The sequence below is a fragment of the Petromyzon marinus genome, chromosome 36 (assembly GCF_048934315.1).
Source record: "Petromyzon marinus isolate PM22_M1 ecotype Great Lakes invasive population chromosome 36, UKy_Petmar_22M1.pri1.0, whole genome shotgun sequence".
Classification (NCBI taxonomy): domain Eukaryota; kingdom Metazoa; phylum Chordata; class Hyperoartia; order Petromyzontiformes; family Petromyzontidae; genus Petromyzon; species Petromyzon marinus.
In genome coordinates this window covers 9,737,349-9,762,751 of record NC_133702.1, presented here as the reverse complement: position 1 = coordinate 9,762,751, position 25,403 = coordinate 9,737,349, and the positions used below count along the sequence as shown (strand labels likewise).

The following is a 25,403-nucleotide window of genomic DNA, read 5'->3' as shown; positions in this document are numbered from 1 at the left end:
ATCTCGACGAGCTGTACACGGTTAATTTTTCAATGACGGATTTTTGTATGCTAATTTTCGGCGTTCCGACATCTCGGAGTAGCACCGATGTCGGATTGTTTGGTACCCCAGTCGCGGGGTGAAGTACACCCCTCGGAAAAAATAGTGTCCCAGAAATAAAATATTTAATTGCCTCGGCCATTTAGTATTATTTGGTACCCTGGGATACCGCCATAAGGATCATATATAACGATGGTAACGATCGGAATTACACCGATAGAGAGAGAGAGAGCAGCTCATGGATCTGAGAATGTACGCAACGTTTTGGAGACGTCGCATTAATGTGTAAAAAAAAAGATAAGACCGGCTTGGGGCAAGGGGACTGGTCGCTGGAAAAGCACGACGGTCGGTGGTCGACTAACAACGGAACGGCAGCTAAAGGAGGGAGACACGACGAGCCACACACACACATACACAGAGGGAGAGAGAGTTAGGACGCCCTAGTGCGGAGACGGAGCGGTGAATTCAGCTCGCGCGCGGGTTTGCTGGCTGGCTGGAACGTTCCATCGCGTGGCCGTGAGACATTCGGACTGCTCGAGGAGGGAGGCGTTCGTCCAGCAGTAGCTCGATCGTGGCCGATGACTATAACCACGATAACTTGTGGAACACAACAGCCATTGTGTTGCTCTCATTTACGATGCTCCGTGTTCCGCTCGTTTATGGCTTTGCCCGAACGCTCAGTGGGACTGAAAGCCGGGCTGGAGGAAGAGGAGGAGGAGGTGGGGGGGGTTGGTGGTAGGGGTCGTGGTTTTGGGGTTCTGGGCGGTGCTACTTGGCGTGTACTCTCACCACTCGTAGTAGCTCCTCCTGTGGAATACAGGAGGAGCAGTGCCTGAGAGGGAGGGCATCACTCGGCAACCGCGCTTGGACGTGCGACTGTTGCTCGGAGCAGAAGAGGGTGGCCTCTGTACAGGTGAGTGAACTATACTCACCGACGTGGTCACTCACCAACGTGGTCACTCACCTACTCACTCGTTGGATCACTTACTCAACAGCTCATTTCCTAGCTTAGCTGCTCACCCAAATCGCTCACCTTTATTTAGTGACTCGTTTACGCATTCGCTCACTGACCTACAAACCCACTCACTCACCTGTCCCTTCATTTAATAACTCAAGCACTGTATGCAGTTATTTACCTGCTCATACACTCGCTCAGCTGCTCACTCGTTTAATACATTATTCACCTACTCATTAACTTGATCACCCAATAACTCACCCACTCGATAACTTGATTACCTGCTCACTCATTTAGTCACGCATTCACACTCTCATTCTGTCGCCTACTGACTCATCCACTCCCGCACACCCTGGACGACTCACCTACTCATCTGCTCATTCACCAACTCTCTCAATCACTAACTCACTCACCCAATCGAACTCCTGCTCCACCATTTAAAAGCTCACTCACCTGCTCACCAACTCACTTACCTACCCATGTACTCACCCACTCATTAATTAACTCACGAACTCATTCGCTTATTCTCTCACTCAATTATGTATCCACTTCATATTTTACTCACTCACTTATGGAATCACCAACTCGCACACCCACTATACTCACCTATTCCTCCACTCGGTCACCTCACCCATACAAACATTCACCTATTTACCCACTCACTTCCCGACTCACCCATGCACTCACCCCACTCATCGGCTCACCCCACTGACATGTACAGCCCTTTGTCAATCCACTGCTGGATGAGGGCCACCCCACGCTGTGGGAGTTTGCTTCATCGTAAAGAAAAACAAACATCTTCGGCGTGGGTTTGTGAAGGCAGTGACCACGGGAGTACAAAGTATTTCATATCTAACATTCATTCATACGTTATAATATCCATGCATCCGTCATGTCCGTCTGAAAGGTGAAGCATCGGACGTGGTTTTTACGAAAGCACTCTGCTTAGCGGACTTTGAGAGAGTGCTTATATCCCCATTGTCTGCCCGAGTGATGCGCCTTCTAGTCTGCCCTTGTATGCACGGCGATGACCTTCCCCTGGGCACTCTGGCTTTCTCCCAGACGAAGTGAAACAACTTGGCCAGGCAGACATCAGCGAGCTGAGCCCAAATCAAGAACCGGCAATATCGGCTGACAACGCTGTACCTACACACTCGAGGGAGACAGAGAGAGCGGGCGGCTCACTTGAGTTCCCGAAGAAGCTCCCAGCACGAGGAGCGAAACGTCGGGCGTCGTGCCGGACAACGCGCGGGGCGGCACAACCCAAAAAAATACATCGGAGAGCTTCATCAGTGCCGTGTGTACCCAGTAAATATTCGACATTGGTCCAACGATTCCTAACCACAATGTTGGCATATTTACTGGGCATTCACTCATATATCCAGTACATCAGGTCCACTATAATAATGCATTCATACGTCAACCGCGTTTGTCCAACCTTTTAATTGCGCACCGTTCTCACATTAGTCCACGCAGTCGCGGACTTCACGGTCTCGCCCTTCTTTCTCCCTTCCACTCCTCGCTCTCGTTGCGCAAGAACCACGATAGCGACAAAGTCCACGCGCGTCTGGGCCCCCCCCCCACCCGGGTCGCTCCCAGCAGAAGCCACATGCGTCCTGCTCCCAGAGACAGCCAGCGAGAAGGTCAAGTGACTATAGATGGCGCACGCTCGCACATGGCCTCCCCTCCCCCCACCCTACCCCACCGTGCCTTACTTGGCTGTCTGAGCCTTAGCCATTTCTGCCGAGTACGAATCTCACGGCGGGGGTTGAACCTGGATAGTGTGCAAGGATGGGCCACCACCATGCAAGGAAGAGGTTGTCGTCAAAAGGCTGTGGATCTATGGTGTGGGCAGCAATGCACGAGCATAGGCCGAGGTAAACAAGAAGGCTAAGACAAGTTGGAGGGTCACACTTTTCTGGAGCCCAAAGGAGAGAAATTGTGATTTTCTGAACATTGTGTGGTTATTAACATCGTGATTTGAAGCTTTCGTGACTGCAGGAATCCATACTCTTTGGTTCTTTCGGTGAAGCCACGTAGGTAGAAATGAAATAAAGCAAACTGTTTATGAACATATTATTGGTTATTTTGGTAAAGTCACGTAGAAGGGAAACAATAAAATAATAAAAATATAAAACAATAAAATTCTCACGACCTTTCGACTGCAACACAAGCAATCATCATCAGGTGTGAAAACCACAGCAAGAAAATTTGAAAAAAGTGGCGGTTATTTTTAACGTTAGCACCACGGAGAGCGATTTGGCAGTTATTCAGATGGACGAGTCCATCTGAATAACTGTGTTCGAAAAAGAGGAGGGGGGAGACGAAAATAATGGATGACGTCTGAAAGCCACCGTAAGCGTGAACAATCAATTAAGACCCGAAATGGTTGATCAAATCCTTCCAATGATTGCTAAACAGTTTGCCTTTAGAGGCTGACACTTTGCCTGATGACGACCGCTTGTGTTGCGATCGAAACGTCGTGATTTGTTTTATTTTATTTGAACTACGTGACTTTACCGAAAGAACCAAATAGTATTAACATCGTCTTGACTATATTTGTACCAAATTCTGCTTCTCTAGCCCCTTGGAGTACATCAGTTGAATGGGCATTAGCTGGAGGTCAATCAGAATATTTATTTATACTGGAGAAATATGATGAGCTATAAAGCTCTTTTTCACAGATGTCCAGTAGGGGCAAGGGGTAAGAACGTTGAGTGGCTGGGTGGCTCAGAGATCTAAGTACGGAGCCGCGTTTGAATCCAGGCAGTTGCCCGTGATTAAACCAGGTTCCCAACGGTGGTGAGTTGATGATATAAGTCCAGTCACCAATAGCTGCGCCAAAAAACTATCATTAAATTTGGTTCCGTTCATAATTTGGCAAAATTCCAGATCTGAGAAGAAAAAATATCAATTTGACTGCCACGCGACGAACATTCCTCTCTGTGGCAAGGGCAGCTGGTAAAGTGCTGCTCCCAACTGTGTCCGACAGAGATCACGTGAAGGGATCTCAGAGGTAGTTTCATGATATCCAATTCCGTGGGCTGTTCTAAAATACGAAGGGTGTTACTGCTCTGAGAAATCTCCGAGTGTATTCTTCGTCTCGTGACATGATACCGATAGCACAATCGGGACAAAATTGGGGGAAAAAGACCTAAACGAACTGATGTTACTTAACTCATCCACCATCGTCTTGCAGACTAATGATGCCCACCGTCGCCCATGTTGTATTGCTCCGTCCCTGTGACAGCGCCATGCCGAGCCTCCTGCCCTCGGCGCTGCTCCTCCTGGCTCTGAGCGCCCACTGCTGCAGCCTCTACTCACCGGGCCTCGCCACCACACCGCACCTGGGCAGGTGGCGGCAGCAGCACCGGCGACCGAGGGCGGTGACCTCACAGCAGCCCCCGGCTTTGCTCACGGCGCGAGGAGGACCACTGGGCGAGGGGAGCCCGGCGCCCGGCGAGGAGGGACAGAGCAGCGGGAATAACGAGCCGGTGGATGGTGGAGGCGGTGAGGCCGTGGGCGGGAGCTCAGCCGCAACCACGCTGGACCCCGGTCGCCCACTTCGACCCGCGACCCCATTATTTAGTCGGCCGACCGAGTCAGGTGAGGATAAATGTTCTCTCGCACCTCCCTTGAGAGACGCTGCTCCGGTGGAGCGGTCGGCACAGATGGGCTTGCGATCCACAGGTCGCCGGTTCCATTTGATCAGCCGGCGGCGCGGCAGGTGAAGTACAGAATGGGCAAGGTCGCGTGCGGTGAAGTAAAGTGTGGGTGCTTCCACCTCTTTTAAAGCATACTGACCAGTGTAGAGCGTTGTTCAGATGTATTGCAACCCCCCAATTAATTGACCCCCCTAACAATTTCTCCTTTGCATATTCATTTCTGTTATAAATAAATCTTACTTGAAAGATATGAAGTTTTAGAGAATCAAATAGGGGTCACAAGGCTTCTGGATCATCTTGTAGAAGAGTAAAAGCCAAATGCCCTCTAAAGCAGCGCTCTAGAGCTGCTCCTAGTGGGCACGCATTCTGCCAGAAGTGACGTGAGAAAACAACTGCAAGAATCTCACCATTTACCTTCCCTTTGTCGTGGAACACGATCCTTATGCAAATACCAGTTCATAAAGCCAGGCAAACGTTTTCAATAAATGTACTAATTAAACTGATAGGATTTTTTACAATGTTTATTGTGGAACTGGAAGAGGTCTTAATATTTCCCTATAAACGACATTCCTTGTAAAAATATATTTAGATATATTTTTTATGAGCTGTACTTGATGGGCTCCATTCATTACTTTAACTTTTACATTGCCCGACTGTGTAGCCCTGGAAAAAGCAACATTATTGATCATGACCACAAAAAAAGTTATTGACGACTTGATTGAACTTCTTATATTTAAAGACGTACCCATCAGAAACCACTCAATTTAAAGATTCCTTTTTTTTATTAGACAGAACAAAACTTTTGATTTAAAGCTTTCGTGACTGCAGGGATTCATATTCTTGGTGACTTTACCGAAAGAACAAAACTTCATGAACTTAATACTCTATGAGGGGAAGCTCCTATCTTTCTGTTTTGATTTATTCAGATTTGAACATAATAAAATGCAATTTTTTTTCGTTCAAATCCGCTTGCATCCGAAATATCTCAAAAACAGTAAAAGATAGAACAATGGTTCTTCACTTATAGATTTTTTATGTTTAACGCTCTATCAAACAAAAAAAACCGCAATCTTATATTTTGAATGGTTTCTGAATGACACGCACAAACACGTTTATGGGACACTTAAAGTCGAAATTTGGGGACCTTAAAATAAAAAAAATCTAGGATTTTCAGATTGTTCCTGTTGTTTGCGTTCTAAAAGCTACATATGTACCACATTTCAGCGTCCTACCTTGTCAGGAAGTACCCTAGAGGTTTTTGAGACGTACAGATTAAGGTCTATCTATAGATTGCCTCGTGTATGAGGGAACTGAGGGGGTTGTACGCAGGGCCGGATTAAGGTTCCTGTAGGCCCTATCCCCTTCTGTTGTGTAGGCCTTCAGTGATAACTCTGTACAGTTGGCACTGCTGCTGCTGCCCCCCGTGTTACTACCGCCGCTGTCACTCGCTAAAGCTGATTAAAAAAAAAACTGTCTCCGATCAACCATAGGACAACAACGACTCTATATTGAGAATGAAGTTGTGCGAAAAACACCACCTTTTCATTGCTAATTTTGCAATGAAACAAAAATTCTCCAAAAGTTTATCTCCGGTGTTAATTTCTCTCACCTAATGAAAACAACGATTGACATGATTCTGCCTCTTTGTACATAAACTGTGACTATCCTTGCTATATAAATGTATTTAATTAAGAAGATATCTTTGGTTACATTTTTTTGTTATCATACAAACAAAAAAACACGTGGTCACATTTTGTTTTCGTAGGCCCTTTAGTTTTCGTAAGTCCTAGTAAGGCACTGACTGTGCCTATTGCATAACACGGCCCTGGCTGTACGTCAAAGGTTGCGGCACCACAACAAGAAGCTACGGGGATGAGGCTCCCCGACTCGCGGTGCTGAATGTGAATGCCAACACAGCACCACCGAATGGACAGAGCCCCGGGGCCCTACATGCTCGTGGATGTGACGTGGGGTGCGATAGGCGGACAGCCACGAGGCTGTCAGTTGAGGGCAGTGAATGGAGTTGAAGGGCAGTGAAGGGAGTTGAAGGACAGATAGAAGGGGGTGGAGCTGTAACATTAAGTTGCATCCTAATAATATAATAAATATAGAAGTGTCACAGTGGAAGTAGACACGCTACCGGCTGTTCCAAGCGTGGAACAGTATATTTTGTTAAAAAAATTACCCATTTAGGTTCAAACGTGCAATATTGCCGGAGTCTTCTCTTACTGTGTGTGCGTGTATATCCATATTAGTACAACTTAGGCGGCATTACACGTTTACCTCACCTTCCTGACAACGTCGACACATTTTGTATAAAGAGGCCCCATGATATAGCTGCTCACCCCTGAGCTACACATGCTCTGAATGAGCATTGTCTTTGTTCTGGCGTTCTCTGGTCTGACACTGGTGAAAGGAGTCCATAAATAAGGCTGCTTGTCTCTGATGTAGACCAATCAGTTTCAAAGACAATGCATATTTAATTATAATTATATATGCATTGTCTTTGAATACTATCAAAGCATGTTTGTTTGCATGTTCACCACAAGTCCGTGTGGTTAATGCAGACTTTATTCCTCGCAAAAGGTTCATATTTGGTGTTTGAACAATTTAACACATCTTGTGTTAGTATTGCCCCCAGAGAGGGTATAACCTATTCTTATTGCTCATACGCTTTATATATCACGAGGAGCAAGGGGTGTTGTGGGTTGTTATGTCTCGTCGTTAATTGTTGGCTTCGACCAGATCCGTGTCGTTAAACCCTTCCACCACCAAACGCTGCATCTGCAGTAAACGCTCAATCTAGGCGTGAGAATTGTTCTTGGACTCATCTGTGAGTGGGCTGAATCAAGAATAATTGGCCCCTCATTCAACGCTTGGACACAAGACGAATTAAAATTGTTCGGCTCTCAGCGAACTTGTGCAAGTTGTACTTCTACTATATTATTTGGGTCTTTCGATAAAGCCACGTAGATAGAAAAAAAATCACGACGTTTCGATCGCAACACAAGCAATCATCAGGTGAAAAAAATTGTACATCTACTCTTTTTTTGTATTTATTTGAGCAACTTGCTTACTTTTTCTTTTACCTTGTACTTATATAGTTTTTTTGTGTCAGCCATGGGGGTGGTTAAACATAATTCACTGTGCGGGTTAGTAAAGTGGGTGCGCAATACTTTTAAATTGGGTATTAAAAGTGGTCCAAGGTTGAGAAACACACCAACCATCAGCAACAGTTTTCCCTTTCCAGATTGGCGAGATGTCATCTTCCTCGCCTGGTATACAGGAGGTCGTGGGTTCGATCCCGACCCTGATGCCTGCTGTATATTTGGAATTGCATGTGCTCCCCATGGTCACGTGGAGTTTTCTCCGGGTCCACCAAATTTTTACCTCCACATTTAGAAACATACGTTTAGAGTATTTGGCTGGAATAATTTTCCACGTGATAAGCCACTTCGTTGAGCTATCATTTGTGGTCAGGTCGCTTCTTAAAAAATAGCTATATAGCTCAGTGGGTCTCACCTGGTAAAATAAAAAATAGTTTAGTCTTCATGAAGAGTGCATGGCGTGACCTGGAGAGCGGACAAACACATTACATGGCGGAAATATTGGTCGATTAGTTATTTGCCAACGGAGGAACTTATTGACGGATGTGTGAATTATTTCATTAAGGTGCAGTACTATTGATGTTTAAACAGAAAACTTAGCCATCATTGTCATCATCGATCGTACCACTTTTGATAAACTTAATTTGTTTTAGTTTTCATCATATAACTGGTAAATTATTTTGAACGTTTTAAATTCCACATTAACTCGAGAACCAGCAGCCACAGTGGTGAGGCGGCGGCAACAGAGCACCGTGATTATTAATTATCACAGTAATTTGGCACTCACGATTATTTTTAGCCAATGGGTCACTAAAGCGTATTTTAGTTGGCTATTTACAAAATGTAGCCTATCTAGTTATTTAGTCATTAGAGGTCGATTCATCTATGAATTCGTCGCCTGCCATGAGTGGATTGTTTACGCTCACTCAGGAACGCACGCTCACCACGGGAAACACCGCTCGGTCGCCCCATATTTAGACTGAGCCGGTGGAATTCATTTCAATTTGAGATTGAGCCCCGATAGTCCGCCTTCCAAGTAAATAGCCGCACGGAATGAGCCACTCGTAGTTACATTTGTTGGTGTGTTTCTCTCTCTCTCTGTAATCCCGCAGGCTGGCTCGCTTCTAGTCAACTCGCCGGTTTATTGAGAATTAATGTCTCAACTCATATTTAATGGCACAATGTTTATAAACACCAGCCACGTGGCTGAGCGGTAGAGCGAGCTGCTCGCCATCGTAAGGTTGCGAGTTCAAATCTTGGTTGGGGAGTGGGTTGAATCAGCCCGTCATTCCGTCAGTGCTAGATACAATCTCTACCACTTTGCGAGTGCTTTTTCTACTCCTGCCACGGCAGTGTGGAATGTCCACCCACTGAGGTTCCGGGCTGCAAACAGGAGATAATCGCAGCAGTCGTCAAATGGTTTATTTTGAGCTGGAAAAGAAACAATCGCGTTGACTTCGGCTACTTATGAAAAACGCAGCTCAGAAATCGCGAAACACGCTGAGCGACTACGGCGGCTCCAGCTTCGCAGGGCGCACCTCTACGCTCGCTCACAGCGCACGGCGCGGGTTACTGGGGCGGATAATGACCGTCGTATTGGGGGCCTCAATTAGCGCCGCTGGGACGGGAAGCGAGCGAGCCGCCCACGGGGCCGTTCCTGCCATTTTCCCCGTGTTTACCCAAGCGCCGGGCCAACCCTCCCCCCTACCGCCCATGAGTGGCCAGCGGCTGGGTTCTTGTTTTGTGATGTTTTGTTCCCCTTTCCCCTCGGTAAAACTACCCGACGCAGATGGCAGGAGGCTCGCTCTGTGTGTAATGGTACAGGCGGTGGCCCAAGGTTATGAATTAATCGTCGCAATCATGATCAGAACGACTGTGGCCACTAAAGTGATCGTGATCTTCATGATCACGAATGCTAGCCACTTCACCACCAAGTAATTTCATAATGATCATCGCCATCAGAATCATGACCACCGACTACTATAATTATGTTAAAGTCTCACATTGCTGCAAAGGGTAAATTGAACTTCAATCATATTCTGTGCTTTTGATTAATAAATAATAATATACGGCCCTTTGTCAATCCGCTGCTCGATGATGGTCGTGTGGGTTGCTACTCGATTCCGAGCCATGGCGAGGTGTTGTCGGGGTGCCAGGAGATGGCAGTGCTGTGTCTTTTACTGGTAGGAACGAAGTTGTAAACTGAGTGTACCAGCCTGCAATAGATTAATGTGTCCGTCCGTCCGTCCCCTTTCAATACTTTAACAAGGTGAAATCTCGTGCTGTTGGGTGTAAAATCAGCAATAGACAGCGCAGAGACTTGTCCTACCAGCCCACCCTGCAGGGACTTGTTAGTTGGCTTTGCTGAGGTTCCTCAGATCTCTTTTGCCACACGAAGCCACTTCATGAACGGAATCGGCCAAATATACGAATGCAGGCCTCTCCTGGAAAAAAAACAACCCTATTGAGACTCAGTGAGGCTTTCTTGCGGAAATCATTGTTGCGAGAGATGGCACGAACCAGACTCTGCAAACTCGCCCCTGCTACAGGGCAGCAATCGGCGCAGTGGTGAACGCGCTGCGATGTGAACCTCACGGCGGGACCCCCGGGGTCCCGTAAGCCCCCCGGCTCTCGCATAAACTGCGTTGCGACGTCATTCTATGCCTGTCGAAGGCGAACGATACGGCGATCTTATTCCTCTCCACGAGCTCTACACGATGCGCTAATCAAAGTTTCAAAGCTTTCGTTCGTCTGCGCATTCATCCTCGCTGTTGCGCTTGGACGTTTACACGACAAGAGAATGATCCGCGCCAGGTGGGTCGCGGCGTTTATGTGCGCCGTGGGACGGAGTCGCCAAAAATGAATAAATTCATGGCGATTTTGACTCCCGTTTTTTCGGGACCCCGGGGTCCCGCCAATAAGGTTCATATAGCCTACGCATATCATCGGCAAGCAAAGTTAAATTTACAGCCACGGCCTAACATCCGCAGTGGGTAGTATATACAACGGATCCTGGGTCCACCGCTGTTGCACCAACCTGCACTAAACCAGCATGGTTAAGTATGGTCAAACAACTCCCGTGACTGACAATGGATTGGACGGGGGGAGTGGGGCACATGCCTTCATCCAGCAGTGGATTGACAAAACGCTGGAATTTGATGTATTATCACTCTAGTCCAGTGGTTCTTAACCTTGTTGGAGGTACCGAACCCCACCAGTTTCATATGCGCATTCACCGAACCCCTCTTTAGTGAAAAATAAAATGTGATTTTTTTCAAATTCAAGACATAGATATGTTTTTTACTGGTACACAAAATGAGCCGTGCATGAACATTACCTTGTTCAAAGAATAAAACCAACACAATGCATAAACTCACAACAAATTACATACCTGGAAATCAATGTGACTTCTGCTGTTGCCTTTGAGAGATCAGTTCAGATATGCGTGGCTTCACCTTGGCAAGTGCCACTCTCATGTCATTTTCACAGCAAAGTCTGTTCCTTTTCTTCGTTTTTATGTCCAGCATCCTCGAAAAGGATTGCTCACAAAGATATGTTGTAACAAATGGTATAAAAAAATCCAGGGCTTTCTTAGCAATAACTGGATACTTGTTCATTTGTCGACACCAAAACGTTGAGAGCGTTGTTGTTCTGAAGAGTTGCTGTTGAACCTGGCTCTGCTGAATTTCAATGATTTCGTCGAGGAATTCATCATTGACATCTGCTGTTTCAACAGCAAACGTGAACGGCTGTCTCACCCATGCTGGATATGACTCTCTTGTAGGGAAATATCCGTCGAGAGACTTTGCAAGCTCATCTAAGTGCGTGGCAATTGTTTGCTTCAGTTCCGTGGATACAGAAATATCTCCGATTCCAGACACATCTTCGATCTTACTTGCACAGTCGTCCAGAAGCGGGAAGTTTGCGAAGTTATTGTTCTCTGTTCGTCGTTTCCATAACGGTAGCTTTTTTTGAAAAGCCTTCAGGTGTTCTTCCGCTTCCATGATATTGACTCCACCACCCTGCATCTGCTGATTGAGATGATTGAGAGCTGCGAATATATCAGCCATGTACGCTAAAATGAGAATGAACTCAGGATTTTTGAAGCAATCTGCATGGCAGTGTTGGTGCTCTTGCAAAAACAGGGCTAATTCCACACGCATGGCAAAAACACGATTCAGCACCTGTCCCTGGGATAACCACCGAATATTAGAATGGAGCAGAAGTACCTCAAATTCAGAGCCCATTTCTTTACACAGCTCACTGAAGATGCGGTGCCTCAGAGCACTTTTTCGCACATAGTTCACACATTCCACCACAGTTTTTAATACTTCTGCCATTTTTGGAGGTAAGGTTTTTGTTGCCAACGCATGCCTGTGCAGAATACAATGCGTCACAATGATGTGTGGTGCATCGGCCTTTACTAGCGCACCAAAACCAGACTTTCTTCCCAGCATGACTGGAGCTCCGTCCGTACAAACTGCAGAAACCATATCCCATGAAAGATTGTTGTCTCTGAAGAAGTCATCCACAAGCTTCTTCACATCGGCTGCCTTCGTTGTTGTTGTAAGAGGCTTACAAAATAAAAACTCTTCTTTTATCATGTCGTCTTTCACATAGCGTACAAAAACAGCAAGCTGGCTTAGATCAGAAACGTCTGTGGTTTCGTCGAGTTGAAGGCTGAATTTTGCCGGGCTTGAAATCAGATCCGCGACTACTTGAGCCAAGATGTCTTTACTCATGTCTTCTATTCTGTCACTGACGGTGTCATTTGAAAGGGGAATTTGGGATAATTTACCTTCGGCCGCTGTTCCGAGTATCAGATTCGCCATCTTTAATGCAGCTGGTTTCACAAGTGTTTCACCAATGGTGTGTGGCTTGCCCTGCTTTGCGATCAGGTAAGCAACTTCGTACGATGCTGTCAGGATCGGTTTGTTAACAGGTACAAATCCAAGAGCAGGCAGAGTGGCCCTTTCATCGAATCTGGCTCTCTTCACCCTGAATTCAGCAAGTGTTGTGTTCCTTGTATTCCCCGTCTCCATGCAGCTTCAAGAAGTGTTCCTTTAGTTTTGCCGGTGCAAGACTAGAGTTGCTCAACTTGGCGTTGCAAATCATGCAGATAGGACGCTCACTCCCATCACGTTCCGTGATACATGAGAATCCATGTTGTACATATTCGTCCGACCACTTTCTTCTTTTGCCCGACATAGTTAGTATGGATAAAATATTAAAGAAATCACACGACGTACGACAACAACAGTCACACGTTGACTACTGAGTACGCACTAAATTCCCCACAGCGCTGATTGGCCAAGCAGTGTAGCATGATCATCTGCAGCCAGTGATGGCCAAGCGGGCCGTGTGTGGATCACAAATTTACACAATAATTCAAGTGTGTCCGGACCTCCGTGGCGGGGGCTCTGCCGAACCCCTGAGATCGACTCACCGAACCCCTGGGGTTCGATCGAACCCAGGTTAAGAACCACTGCTCTAGTCTTTAACACAGTGGCCCACATCTCCGGTGGCCTTGTGCACCACTATTTGGGGGGACTGAGAAGGGACCCCAAAACTCTGTTGTGAGATTCCCGCTAAAGCATAACAACAACACTGAGACCGGGGACGAGCCAAGCCCCATTTGCGGCACCGTGTACACACGCATTCCTCACGTTGCGTGCAGGGTTACGGATCAGTGCACAGCAGCTTCCTAGCACGGAGACGGAGGCAGCTATGGGCGCCCGATCAGATATCTCACGAGTCGTGCGCCACGTGGGGAGGGTGAACGTCAATGGTAGCGGTGTTTATAACAACAACAATCATAGCAGTACTTAGGGTTGCATGTGTGCATGTTGAACTGCTTTCGCACCGTACGCTGACGCTTTTTCCACTGTGTACCGCACCGGGACCTGTTTCTCAGTCGGCGCGAGGTCTATCAGAACTGCGCAGTTCACTGCGATAGCAGAATCAGAATCTTTGTTTATCCTGGGAAAAAATATCCGATGAGCTACGCAGCTCATTTTTCACAGATGTCCACCACCAGATCTGGGCTACAAATCCATTCCTGCCGCCCGAAGGGCTGTACTGGGTCAAGCCCGCAGAGGTTTGGTAACCCCGAACCAACGTGACCGCGTAGGTTTTCGAGGTCGTTTTTGAGTTGATGTCCAACGTTTCACTCCTCCAACTGGGAGCTTCTTCAGGAACCGATCCAGGAAAGTTCCAGATGCCTCCACGTTGGGTGAAACGTCGGGCACCTGTCGAACAGCGAAAACACGGAGCACAAAATATGAATTTTTAATTTACAGCCCATTGTCACCCGAGTGCAGTGGCAAGGCCTCCCCCGTGCCGTGGCAGTTATGGGGGTTGTTTGACCATACTTCACCTTGCCGGTCAGTGCGGGTCGGTTAAGGCGGCACCCCAGAACTGGTTCAGATATGGCTCGCCGTTGATGTTAACTCTTGACTGGTTTGGAGTCGAGTGTGCTAACCACTGTGACATCGCTCATCGCCGATGTATTTATGTGGACAATACAGGAGGATTTGATTTTTGAGTGCAGTGAAGAATTAAATAACATTTTAATGTTTTTGTGTGTGTGTGTGTGTGCAGTCGTTGGAGTCCACTGCACCCGAGAACTCGGTTGCATCACAGGCAGCTGAAACCTGGGTTCAAACCCAGGATCTCAGCGCTCTGGTTTCGCCAGTTGTGACGTTTATGTATTTAGCTACAATTTGTGTTCGGATCGCCGACTCTCACCCTCTCACGCTCCTCCTGTTCCTCCACCAATCCCGTGTGTTTTTGTTTTGTTTTTCCCCAGCAGGTGACGACCGCACGCCTCCTCCGCGCTTCGACCCAGCCAATGACACCGATGCTAACCAAAACAGCAGTAGAGATGGCAGCAGCGAGGAGGGCAGCTCATGGACAAGGCCCCTTGCCTGCTCCGCGCTGCCCGCCTTCACCTTCCTGCTCCTCTGGGGGCTCTTCAACTGCGCCATCTTCGCGCGGCGCGGGGCGGTCGCCCCCGCCGCCGCCGCCGACGACGACGACGACGGCGACCGTCTGCGCTGCTTCGCCGCAGCCGCCAACGCGCTCCTGCTCGCGTTCGCGGGCCTCCGCGTCGCCCTCACGGCGCTCGTGCTCTCGTCGGCCGAGCTGCAGGGGCTGATCGCCAGCTCCCCGACGCCGCAGCTTCGCGGAGAAGCCCGCGGCGGCTTCTCCGCCGCGCTGGTGGCGGCGCTGAGCCTCCACGAGCTGGCACTGCCCTGCCTGGCCGCGGCGTTCGCTGCGCTGCTCCTGCACTTCGTCCCACCTGCCGCCCGCAAGCCCCTGCCGTCGTCGCCGTCGTCCTCCTCTTCCCTGTCGCTGATTTCGTCGTCCCTTCCGTCGCCGGCGAGCGGCCGCGCCCGCGGCGCCCTGCTCGCCGTCGTCTTCTCGACGCACCTGTGCGTGGCCGCGCTGGCGTGCCTCGCCTTCGCGACGCGGCCGGCGAAGGCCGTCTTCCTCCTCGCCGTGCCGCGGGGATTCCTCGTCGCCTGGGGCCTCGCGCTCGCCGGCGTTTGCCTGGCCACGGCGGCCTGCGGGCCCCTGGGCGGCGCCGGCCGGAGCGACCGCCGGCAGGCGTCGACAGCGATCGGAGCGTGCTTCGCCGGCTCGTCGTGCCTGCTGATGCTCGCGTGCTGCCTGCACGGCGCCGAGGCCGTCTTCGCGGTGCTGGGGGTCGGCGCGGGGCCCGGGGTGGGGCCGCCCCTGCTCGCCGCCCGTCTCGTGTGCGAGCTGTGCGCCGCGCTGGCGCTGTGCGCCGCGTCGTCGCTGTGGCTGCGTCGCGGACCCCGCGCCGGTTTCGCCGCCGCCGCCTCCTCCTCCTCCTCCTCGCGGCGGTGGCAGCAGCAGGATGAGGCGGAGATGACGGACGAGGCGCGAAAGCGACGCGCGAAGCGGAACGGAAGACACTCGGCACCGTTGAAGCACGCGGACGTCATGGGCGCCTCCTACGACAGCGTGAGGCCGGCGCTGGCGGGGGAGGCCCGGGAGTCAGCGCCGGATCCTCCGAGCCCCCGGTGCGTGGCGGACGGCGTCGCGCTGGGGTCCGCCGTGAGGTTCAGCGTCGGGGACGAGCGAGTTCAGCTCCTCCAGGGCAACGGGGAGGAAGAAGTGGACGACGAGGTGGAAGGGGTGATGCTCGGTGTGACCCCGGTTGACCGCAGCAGCGGCGGCGGCGGCACCAGTAGCAGCAGCGCGAGCCAAGCGTGCAGCTGGCGCGACGCGGCGATCGGGAGCGAAGACGACAACCAGAGCAGCCTTCGCGAGCTCACGCAGAGGACGAGGTACGGCAATTTCGCCGGCGGCGGTGGCGGTGGCGGCGGCGGCGACTATGATGTGCCGAGCGGCGCCTTCCGAGCCGGCGATTTCATGTGGGACGACTTCATCCGACCGCCGTCGCCGATAAACCTGCAGGGGAGCATCGACGATGCGCTGTGGCGTCGCTCGCTCATAGTCAGGAGCCTCTTCGAGGAGGAGGAGGAGGACGATGATAATGAGAAGCGGGTGGCCAGGAATGTGGGTGAAGATGGATAGAAGCCATGTACTACTGTATATGCGTGGACAGCCCATTTTATTTGTCAGTCCACTGCTGGATGAGGGGCCTTCCCACACCTGCGAGGGTCGTGCGAGGCTGCTCTATTTACCGCACGCTCGGTTGGTGAAGGTGGGGGGGGGTAGATGTGGGAGCATAGAAGTACAGTACAGCAGAGGATTTTGCCACACTGACATCTGCTGCCCAGCACGCGATAACCCCACTGCAGCCCGGTCATGAACTCGTTCGTGAATGGCGGTGATCATCCGTCCAAGGCGAGGAGGGGCTTGAGTAGTACGCCGGAGCGCAGCACGGCGACAGGCTGGGTGGTTGAGGGATCGTGGCTGATGGAGGGGATGGCTTCCAGCTCACCGTGTGTGTCCCCCGGTGAGCAACCGCAGAAGTTTCGTAGCGCTATCAACGCTCAAATGCGGTCGTACGCAAAACAAGCACACCCGCAGCGGAAGAGTTGCACATCTTCCCCGGGGGGGGGGGGGGGGGAAGGCTTCCGTCCGTCGATGGCTCGCCTAGACTTTTTGAAAAATGGAATTAAACATGAACGTGCACTAGCCAAGCACAGCTGCAAGCGATGTTTGGTGTAATCGTTGTTGTTGTTGTGATGCAAGGGCTGTTATTTAATGGTGGTGATGATGGTGAGCGTTTACACTCGGCTGTCTCGCACCATACCACGCATTGTGGGCAACAGAGGGCGCCAATACTCAACTGAATAAACCCGACTCGCCTGCATGTCGTCACTCTCACTCGACAGCCTTCCCGATACCCTAACCCTCCAAACTTGCAGACGATCCAAAATAACGATGCCAAAACTCCTCACCCGCACCAATAGATGAGACCACGTCAGCCCAATGCTGCTATCTCTCCACTGGGTCCCAATCAATGCCACATCAATTTCAAGATTGCTCTCAACGTGTTCAAGATGCTACATGCACTTGCGCCTGCATGTCGTCACTCTCATCTTGCTCAACTCCTCTCCATGAACTAACTCTCTGTTCCAGAACCTTCCTTCTCGCCTGGTATACAGGAGGTTGTGGGTTCCATCCCGACCCTCACGACTATATTTGGAGTTTTCATGATCTCTCTCCCCGTGGCTCCGTGGATTTTTATTCGGGTCCTCCGGTTTTTAACCTTCCACATTTAGAATCAACGTGCGATTTGAGTATTTGTAATATTGGCGGTACACCAGTGCAGCAAAGCACACCGGTCCTCATAAACAGCGTCTAAAATCTAAATTTGAACCGATGTTCGTCTTCTGACTGCTTCGACATCACAAGAACTGATTTTGACGCACCACCACCCCGCAAGATTTTCTTACCAGGGTTGCGAATCGCGGGAAAAGAAATAATTATCGTGTTTTATTGTTTTACCGCAAACCGATGTACCGCCAATTCGTTAATTTGGCTGCTATAAATTTACACTTGGCGAGCCACTTCGTTGAGCTATCATTTTTGGACAGGTTGTTTCTGAAAAAGAGCTACATAGCTCAGTGGGCCTTACCTGGTAAAAAAAAAGTTTAGTTTTAACATGTGCACAGGGGCTCTGATTATTTAAGGCTCCCCAAAACACTCTTTACGGTTTGTGTCCCTTCATGCCTTTGTCTTTCTCTGCATCTTTCTCACGATGTGTCTCTAAGTGGCTTATGTGGAAATTTAAGCGGCCAAATGCTCAAAGTATGTTGATTCTAAATTGTGAAGGGAAAAACCGGAGGATCTGGAGGACAATCCAGGCGCCCTTGGGGGGAGAGAGAGAGACGCAGACCCCAGCGTCAGGGTTGGGATTGAACCCACGACCTCCTGCATAACAGACGAGGGAGATGGCACTGGGTCATACCAGAGGAAAGAATATCCACCACTGGCTGAGGACTGCTGATGGTGACGAGGGCCTTCTAGCACTTCCTACAACACGGGGAATAGTTTTGTAAATACTTCATACGAATAACGGTTTTTAAAAGCTTTTAGACAAAATACATGTATATATTTATATATAAAAAGTACGGGTCGCACAAACAGGCTAATTCTTAACAAGCCGTAGAGAGGATAACACTGGTAGGCAGGCACAGAATGAGAAACCCTGGGGCCAGCCAAGTGCCACTTTGTCTGTAACCCAAAGCAGTTTCAATAACACTCGCGGGTGTTGAAAGAAGCAAATAATACAAGGGGGGTGGGTTCATGTAACCAATCGCTGACGGACAAAGCGAGACCGTGCAATGGAGTAGAAAAAATTGAGTGGAGAACTCACGGCCCCGCCTTCCACGAGGGGGCTACCACTTAAGACACGGCCAGTAAAACGATATGTATCCGACCCTGCAAAGGATCTTAGCAGCACTGCTCGGGTACGAGAGGAGGTCTTGCGTGCTCGGTCACTCCTGTCACTTCAAGAGGTCCTCGCATGCGAGAGGTGATTGTGGCGTGCGCGCGTCTGAATGTGGTTGCTCGCAGAGGGGAGCGGTGTAGCGCAAGTGGTTCGCGCTACGCTAAGCTACGGAACTTGGCGTCCCAAGTTCGATTCACGCTCACGACCAACACCAGTGTGACGATTATCTGAACTCGTCCTGGGCCTCCCCTAGGTTGACTCAGCCTCAAATGAGCACCTGGTGTAGTGTGTAAACATCGCCACTCGGGAGACAAAGGCGTCTAGGCATGGTGCTGGCCACCCAACCCCTCAAGTGCCACGCCAGCCTTTACAGGTGCTCGCTGAGAGCACTTGTCCCAAAAGTCTAAGGTTATACGGGGGATTGTCTGCTCGCAGTCGTGCGGTAGTAAGCCCACTGCGCTATGAACCTAGCGACCCGAATTCGATTCCAACTCGTGACCCTTAAGTGATATTTGAACTGGTCTTGGGCGTCCCCTAGGTCGACTCAGCCTTAAATGAGTATCTTTTGTGGTGTGTAAACATAAGCACGAGGAAGGCGAAAGGTTGCCAGGAGTGGTGTTGGCCACCCTTGTTTGCTAAATGCTCGCTAACAGCACGTGCCCCAACAGTCCGTCAAAGGCAATATGGGGAATCTTTGTTTTGGTTGCTGGCCAAAGGTATAATATGAAAGTCCCAATTCTAACTATTTTTATTTTACCAGGTAAGGCCCACTGAGCTGTATAGCTCTTTTTCAGAAGCGACCAGGCCACAAATGAAAGCTCAACGAAGTGGCTCATTGCGTGTACTTTTATAGCAACCAAATATTCTAAACGCGCGTTTCTAAATGCAGAGCGCTAAACTGGAGGACCCGGAGAAAAATCCACATTACCACGAGGAGAGAGACATGCAAACTCCAAATATACGACAGGCTTCAGGGTCGGGATCGAACCTACCACCTGTATTCCAGGCGAGGTAGTTAACATCTCGCCCCTCGGCAAGGTAAAAGTTACCCCCCCCCCCGAACCTAATGCTGCATCCAAACGCGGGGGGGACTTGTTGCTTGTGTGATGTGACAGAGAGGCAAACACGTCAGTCTGCTGCAGGGCGTCGGGTTTATTGAGATCCCTGGTGGCCGAGTGGGGGGCAGCCACTGCTCCGACACCACCTCCATCGGTACACACGTCACAACTCGACCGTTGACGATCGGCCGTCTCGCCAGCGACAGCTGTAATGATTCCGGCATAATGTTCACATTCACCGTCGTAATTGGCAGAAGTGTAACGATTCACCAGCAACGGCGATTTTGATGCAATTCCGTGATACGACTTGAGAATGAATTTCTTAAACATTGTTTTCAACGTCGTGGTTCATGTAGCGGCCACTAGTGGTTGCAGGAGTCACACGAATTCCATTAATACAGCATATATAAAAACGTCGATTACAGAGGCAATTGAACGCATATATCGTGAGCTTACGATACAACATTGATGAGAAAGTGCAATCGTTACACCTCTAGTAAATAGATTTGGTATATTTCTTAAGACAGCAATTGTTGTAACATGCTATAATGCTACAGATAATACCAAAATATTACTGCCACAAAATCATCATTATCGTCGTTTTCATTAAACAACTGTTACACTGGCAAAAGACAACAGGACGCGTGGGTGGCCACATTGGGATGTCCGTACAAGTTGGCAATGCTCTAAGTTAATAAGATGCACCCTCAAAACCGGGGGCGGCGTTCAGGCGTGATGACATCTTCAGAATGCCCAGTGATGCACGTGCAATGCATCGGCAGACAGACTTGTGTGGGGCATTCCTCAACAACGGCAACAACAAAAAGACCGGGCGATGGATGAACCAACGAACAGCGGATTAATGCCACAGGGGTATCATGTAAAAGCTGGCGTCATCGGCAGGACAAAGTGCTTGTGATGCAGCGTTGGTATAAAATTCTGAAGTTGATCGTTCGTTGCGCACGCAGTTCTTCATAATGTACGCGGAAATGGTAATGCAATGAATAAATTTGTAATCGGAGCGATATGAGCCATGCATGTGCGTTGTCCGATTGTGGTTTTGTTTATGTTCACACACGTGACCACGTGTTCACAGGTGTGACCACGTGCTCACAGGTCTGACCATATGCTTGCAGGTGTGATCATATGCTCCGTTTGGCTATGGGACTCCATAGGCAAGTTAATATTTTGAGTGAAGTCATCCTTTTCAGGCCAATTTGAATGTGTATTTAAAACTTAAGCGCCAACAGAACACACATCACTCCAAAAATCAGCCAACGCAGTAGCTTAAACTGGCTTGGCTTATCTAACAACACAGTGTACAATTAGAGCAGGGCAGTTATCACAAAGTGCTGTGTTGTATGACACCCAAGTCTCATGGCACCACTACCACAAAGTGGTTAATGCCGTGCAGATTGGGAGCCAGATAGATGGGAACTCGGCTCAATTGCAGCAATGTCCAGAGACACAAGTTTACTGTTGTTTAACGTTGTGCATGTAAGCGCAGTTGGACAAGCATTGATCCATACGAGCATCGTACAACAAAACCATTATTGATTGCCCAGCCATAAAGTACAAAGTGTGGTTTAAGACATACCTGTAATCATTTAGTTTTATATATGTAATTGTATATAACAGGAAGCACCTATCAATCCAGAGTATAAAATCTATTTGGTCACACAAATTATCTGAACGTGCAAAGTTCAGAAAGCTCGATGGGAGATCCTGCGACTCTTGGTCAGTTTGCAGAGCCGCCGGTCTCCTGGTATCGCTGCATGTGGGTGCAGGGGACCCAATATAAACACCGACAACGAGCCGCGTGGCTAACACAGGGGTGGGAAAAATCTCGTCCTCATCACGCGCCGAATAGGACTTTCAAATACCTTCATTGGATCGCACCATCACTAAAAAAGCGATCACGTTAGGTCGGGATGCATTGCATGTGTGCTCAGATATACTTTCAAGGCAACATGTAATTGAGCATGATAAAATTAGAAATCGTGTTGCCAGATTTAAAATTTTCCGCCCTCTAGTACTCAATTAGCGCGGCCCATATATTGGAAGGCCTCGTGTGGCTGTGGGCCGCACGAGGCCTATCCAGCCTGCAGGCCTTAAAGATTGCCCACCCCTGCATTAACGCAATAATTATCTGGCAACAAATGGAAAACTGGTATGTAATTCGAGCTGTGTATTGTTTTGTATAATGTCTGGTATGGCATCTCCTTTTTGGGAGTGACCTGAAGAGTACCCTAACCTCAAGTTTCCCCCCCCCCCTCGGCTCAATGGGTAATGTTTTTGCCCTACTGGGCTGGTATCCAAAGTGTTCTTAAAAAGTAGTTCTGGATAGGGACAAGAGTGAATATAGACCAAGCTTGTTTTGGTGGGTATTTTAGTGGTTAATCTACATGTTGTACAACTTCGTAGGTTTTTGCAGTGGTGCTGCGTATGGCTCGCCGATGTGTTCAGTTATGTACCGGAGAACACGCAGCACAAGGCAGACACTGTTACATGAGGGAGGGTGAGGATAGAAATGTTATGTGAAGGTTGCAAACGGGTTTAAGTAAAAAATAAAGTAGCGTTCTCAGCGACGGTCGTATTTTTCAATGCCTGTTGGTCAACAGCGACCGGTCAAACTATTAACGTCAACAAAAACGTATAAAATTTTAAGAAAAAATGTATTCCATTTGTCTGGTCATAGGTTTTTATAAAACAACAAAGGGGAGAACACAATGCCAATTAAAATATTTCTGCTAGATATTAGCCAATTTAAAAATGTGCTGTGAAAAAGTATTCCCATGTTTGTAGTGGCTTGGGTATTAAAAAAGTAAGGTCTGAGTGGCATGAAGGCCCTTTTACCGAGACATTATCAGGTACCCTGATTATTCACAGCACAATGCAGTCTGTATGTGTTTATTGCCTAACAATTTCCGCTACAAGTACGGTCTTAAGGCTGCACACGTACAACTGTAAAAGCACCTCATTTCATTACAAACCAAAGTAATGACAACTGCACAAATGAGTTGGCAAAGTACAATTTTACCTTTGATTAAAAATTGCACTTCAGGCCTCAAGGACCACCACAGCATCGAGAAGTCAGAGGCAGAGTAGATGTCATATACGTTTTTCATCTTAAAGAGCCTGATCTTTTCAGATGTATTCAGAGTTAACATCGAAGGTACCAAAATATTTATATGGCAATTGAGGGTGAATTATTTGATAACACCACTCATATCAAATGGTTATTACATAATTCAATGTTATTGGCCACATAAATAAATTCTAACCATGGCTGTGATGCCAACTCAGGTGGTACCAACAAGTGAACGTCTGGCCTTGGCTCACAATCTAACAACGGGCAGCACATCAGTCCATCGGCATTTTATCGGCTGCTACGATAAACACCGGCTGGTGGCATGTGCCCGCATAACCGCACACAACTTTGATACGGACCTCTCGCACCCGTGGCGGTGAGCGTTTTTTTTTTAACTCACGAAATGGGACTGGCAACCATAAAACTTTCGTGCCTCCCCGCTCCGACCCTTCTGCTGCCCTCGCATGGCCGCGAGGTGGCATAAACCCGAGCTCGCTTGATTGAAAAACGGCTGCAGTGAAGTGGTGCGTCTGGCCCACGAGGCGGTGCACCTCTCATCGAATAATAACGGTGTGTTGTCCTCGAAATATTGGGCCAATTCTGAGGTGGAGTGTCCCGGTATATCTGCTTTCTTAATAAAAAAAACCCCTCTAATTTCCATAAAGACCAAATTTGTCTCCAATTACAGCATGCAATGTTATTTATATTGCGTTTTTGGATTATACAATCTAAAAAAATAAAAAAAACAACACCACAAGACAATTCTCCAATGTACAATGGTATGCGCTAAAGTAGTTACTGTAAAGTACAGTGCTACGCTGTGACCGGCTTGGCATGTAAGGTTTATGCGTGGTGTGGAGATGCAGCTGACGAGGCAGCATTGCTGTGTGCTATTCCAATTTTTGGAGTTTTGGGAAAGCGAGACAAAATCTTTTCATTTTCTTCCACATTTTTAGGAGTCCACCCACGATATTTCAAGGATGCACCATAGACAATAATTGGGTGAGGGTGTGTTTCAGCTGCAATGCATCATGAGAGATTCCCATAATGCCTTACCAGCATTACATGGCACGTCTGTACGTGCGTGCACCACCGCCTGGTCTTCACTGCTCTCAGGGACGACATGCCCCTTTCACTGCAGGTCCGTCTTATTTATGTTTTCATTTTACAATTTTTTTCTCTTTTTTTTCTCTTTTCCCCATCTATACGAGTTCCACCCCACAGTTAACCTAAAGCACTCCTTGACTAACAATGACATCGAGGCACAAGCGATTTTTGAAGATCATTTACAAAGTGCACTATTAAAAATAAAAATATGCATCCCATCGATGCAGAGTCAAAACCCCACGCTGTGCAAAAAGGGAGCACTGTTAAGCTTACAGATGTAATTGTAACATAATGTAACAATTCCACTGTAATATTTGTTTTAGTTGATGTTACCAGCAGGGCCACGTAAGGTTTATATGGGCATCACATAGTAACTTAAGTCAGTTTCCAAGCAGGGTGGATATAAAGTTACGTGTATAAGATAACCTGCAGACTTGACACTACACGTACAGTATATTTTATGTGATAATCACATAATACAGTGACTTCTGAACTTTACTGGATTTTTATTAAAATAGTTGCACTATTAAATGGCTGTTTCCATCCACATTATGATTTCACAAAAAAAAGTCGAATCAGAGAAAGCCCCTTTTCGATACAGATATTTCCTTTTTGCATGCAATCCCGACTGTATTTGTGATCTGCAGCCATCCCGAATGATCCACCTCTAGAAAATATAATGGATTGACTTAAGTTCCCGATGCTGATCACAAAAAGCAATGCGAAGCAATCTCCAATGGCGATTTCAATCGTGAATGGCACAATTTTGGGTCAAAATGTGCGTATCTGATCTCAAACAACAAAGCGAGTGCACACACTTGCCAAGCTCACTTCTCGACGTGCACACAAATTGAAGCCGGACAGTGCGATAATAAAAAAATAAAAAACTGGATGGAAAGAGATGCACAGATAAACCAATCCTGACAATTTTTTTTTTCTTTCCCTGATGGGAAACAACACAAGTAAGTAGGCTGAAAACAAGTGTTACACGCAAAAGGTGATTTATGAGTTGGTGGTTTAAAACAAGGGCGTGTGCGTTATACACACAGAATAAGATAGCGTCATGTAACAAACAAGGCATAATGGGAGTTCTGACCCTGAAGTCACAATTGTGTCTTCTGTCAATTCGAAATCACCTTTTGCCCATATTATTATTATTCTCGGACCTAAATATTTCTCTCCTGTGACCGCTTGTGCCTCGATTCAAACTGGAGCGCCCCCTACGCCCATTCACCGCCACTCCAGGCTCGCCCTATGTGGGGGAAGCCAGGGGAGCGTTGGGCTGCCGGGGGGTGGTCGGGCCGGCAGCCGCCTCCTCTAGGCGGCGAGGCCCACAGAGCTGGGAGCGCGGCTCATGCCGTTGAAGTAGACCTTGTCGCGGGCGCTCATCAGCTCGAAGTGGATGGGCATCTTGCAGTAGCTGCACTCGGCCGAGGCGTGAGGACGCAGGTCCAGGCCGACGCTTTTCCACGCGGTGGCCAGCTTGT

At 48.5% G+C, this 25,403-nt stretch overlaps 2 protein-coding genes across 7 annotated transcripts in view; one reads left to right on the top strand and one right to left on the bottom strand.

The window, feature by feature from the left end:
* Nucleotides 1-311: 311 nt before the first annotated feature.
* On the top strand, nucleotides 312-24,169 carry LOC116949469 (uncharacterized). 3 transcript variants are annotated; one of them, XM_076072102.1, is made up of 3 exons: nucleotides 312-952; nucleotides 4,245-4,600; nucleotides 14,575-24,169. In XM_076072102.1, the coding sequence occupies exons 2-3, from the start codon at nucleotides 4,249-4,251 to the stop codon at nucleotides 16,329-16,331; spliced, it is 2,109 nt and encodes a 702-aa protein (XP_075928217.1). In that variant the 5' UTR covers nucleotides 312-952; nucleotides 4,245-4,248; the 3' UTR covers nucleotides 16,332-24,169. The 3 variants fall into 3 exon arrangements, with proteins under 3 accessions (XP_075928217.1, XP_075928216.1, XP_075928215.1); XM_076072101.1 differs by having other exon boundaries at nucleotides 312-4,600; nucleotides 14,578-24,169; XM_076072100.1 differs by having other exon boundaries at nucleotides 312-4,600.
* The window catches only part of LOC116949309 (5-aminolevulinate synthase, non-specific, mitochondrial-like), a 40,663-nt gene continuing 35,052 nt past the window's right edge, over nucleotides 19,793-25,403 (bottom strand). For 3 of the 4 annotated variants that reach the window (XM_032966453.2, XM_032966452.2, XM_032966451.2), the window contains one exon: nucleotides 19,793-25,403. In XM_032966453.2, coding sequence (XP_032822344.1) covers nucleotides 25,234-25,403 — 170 coding nt within the window. In that variant the 3' untranslated portion in view covers nucleotides 19,793-25,233. The other variant, XR_012946051.1, reaches the window with a different exon arrangement.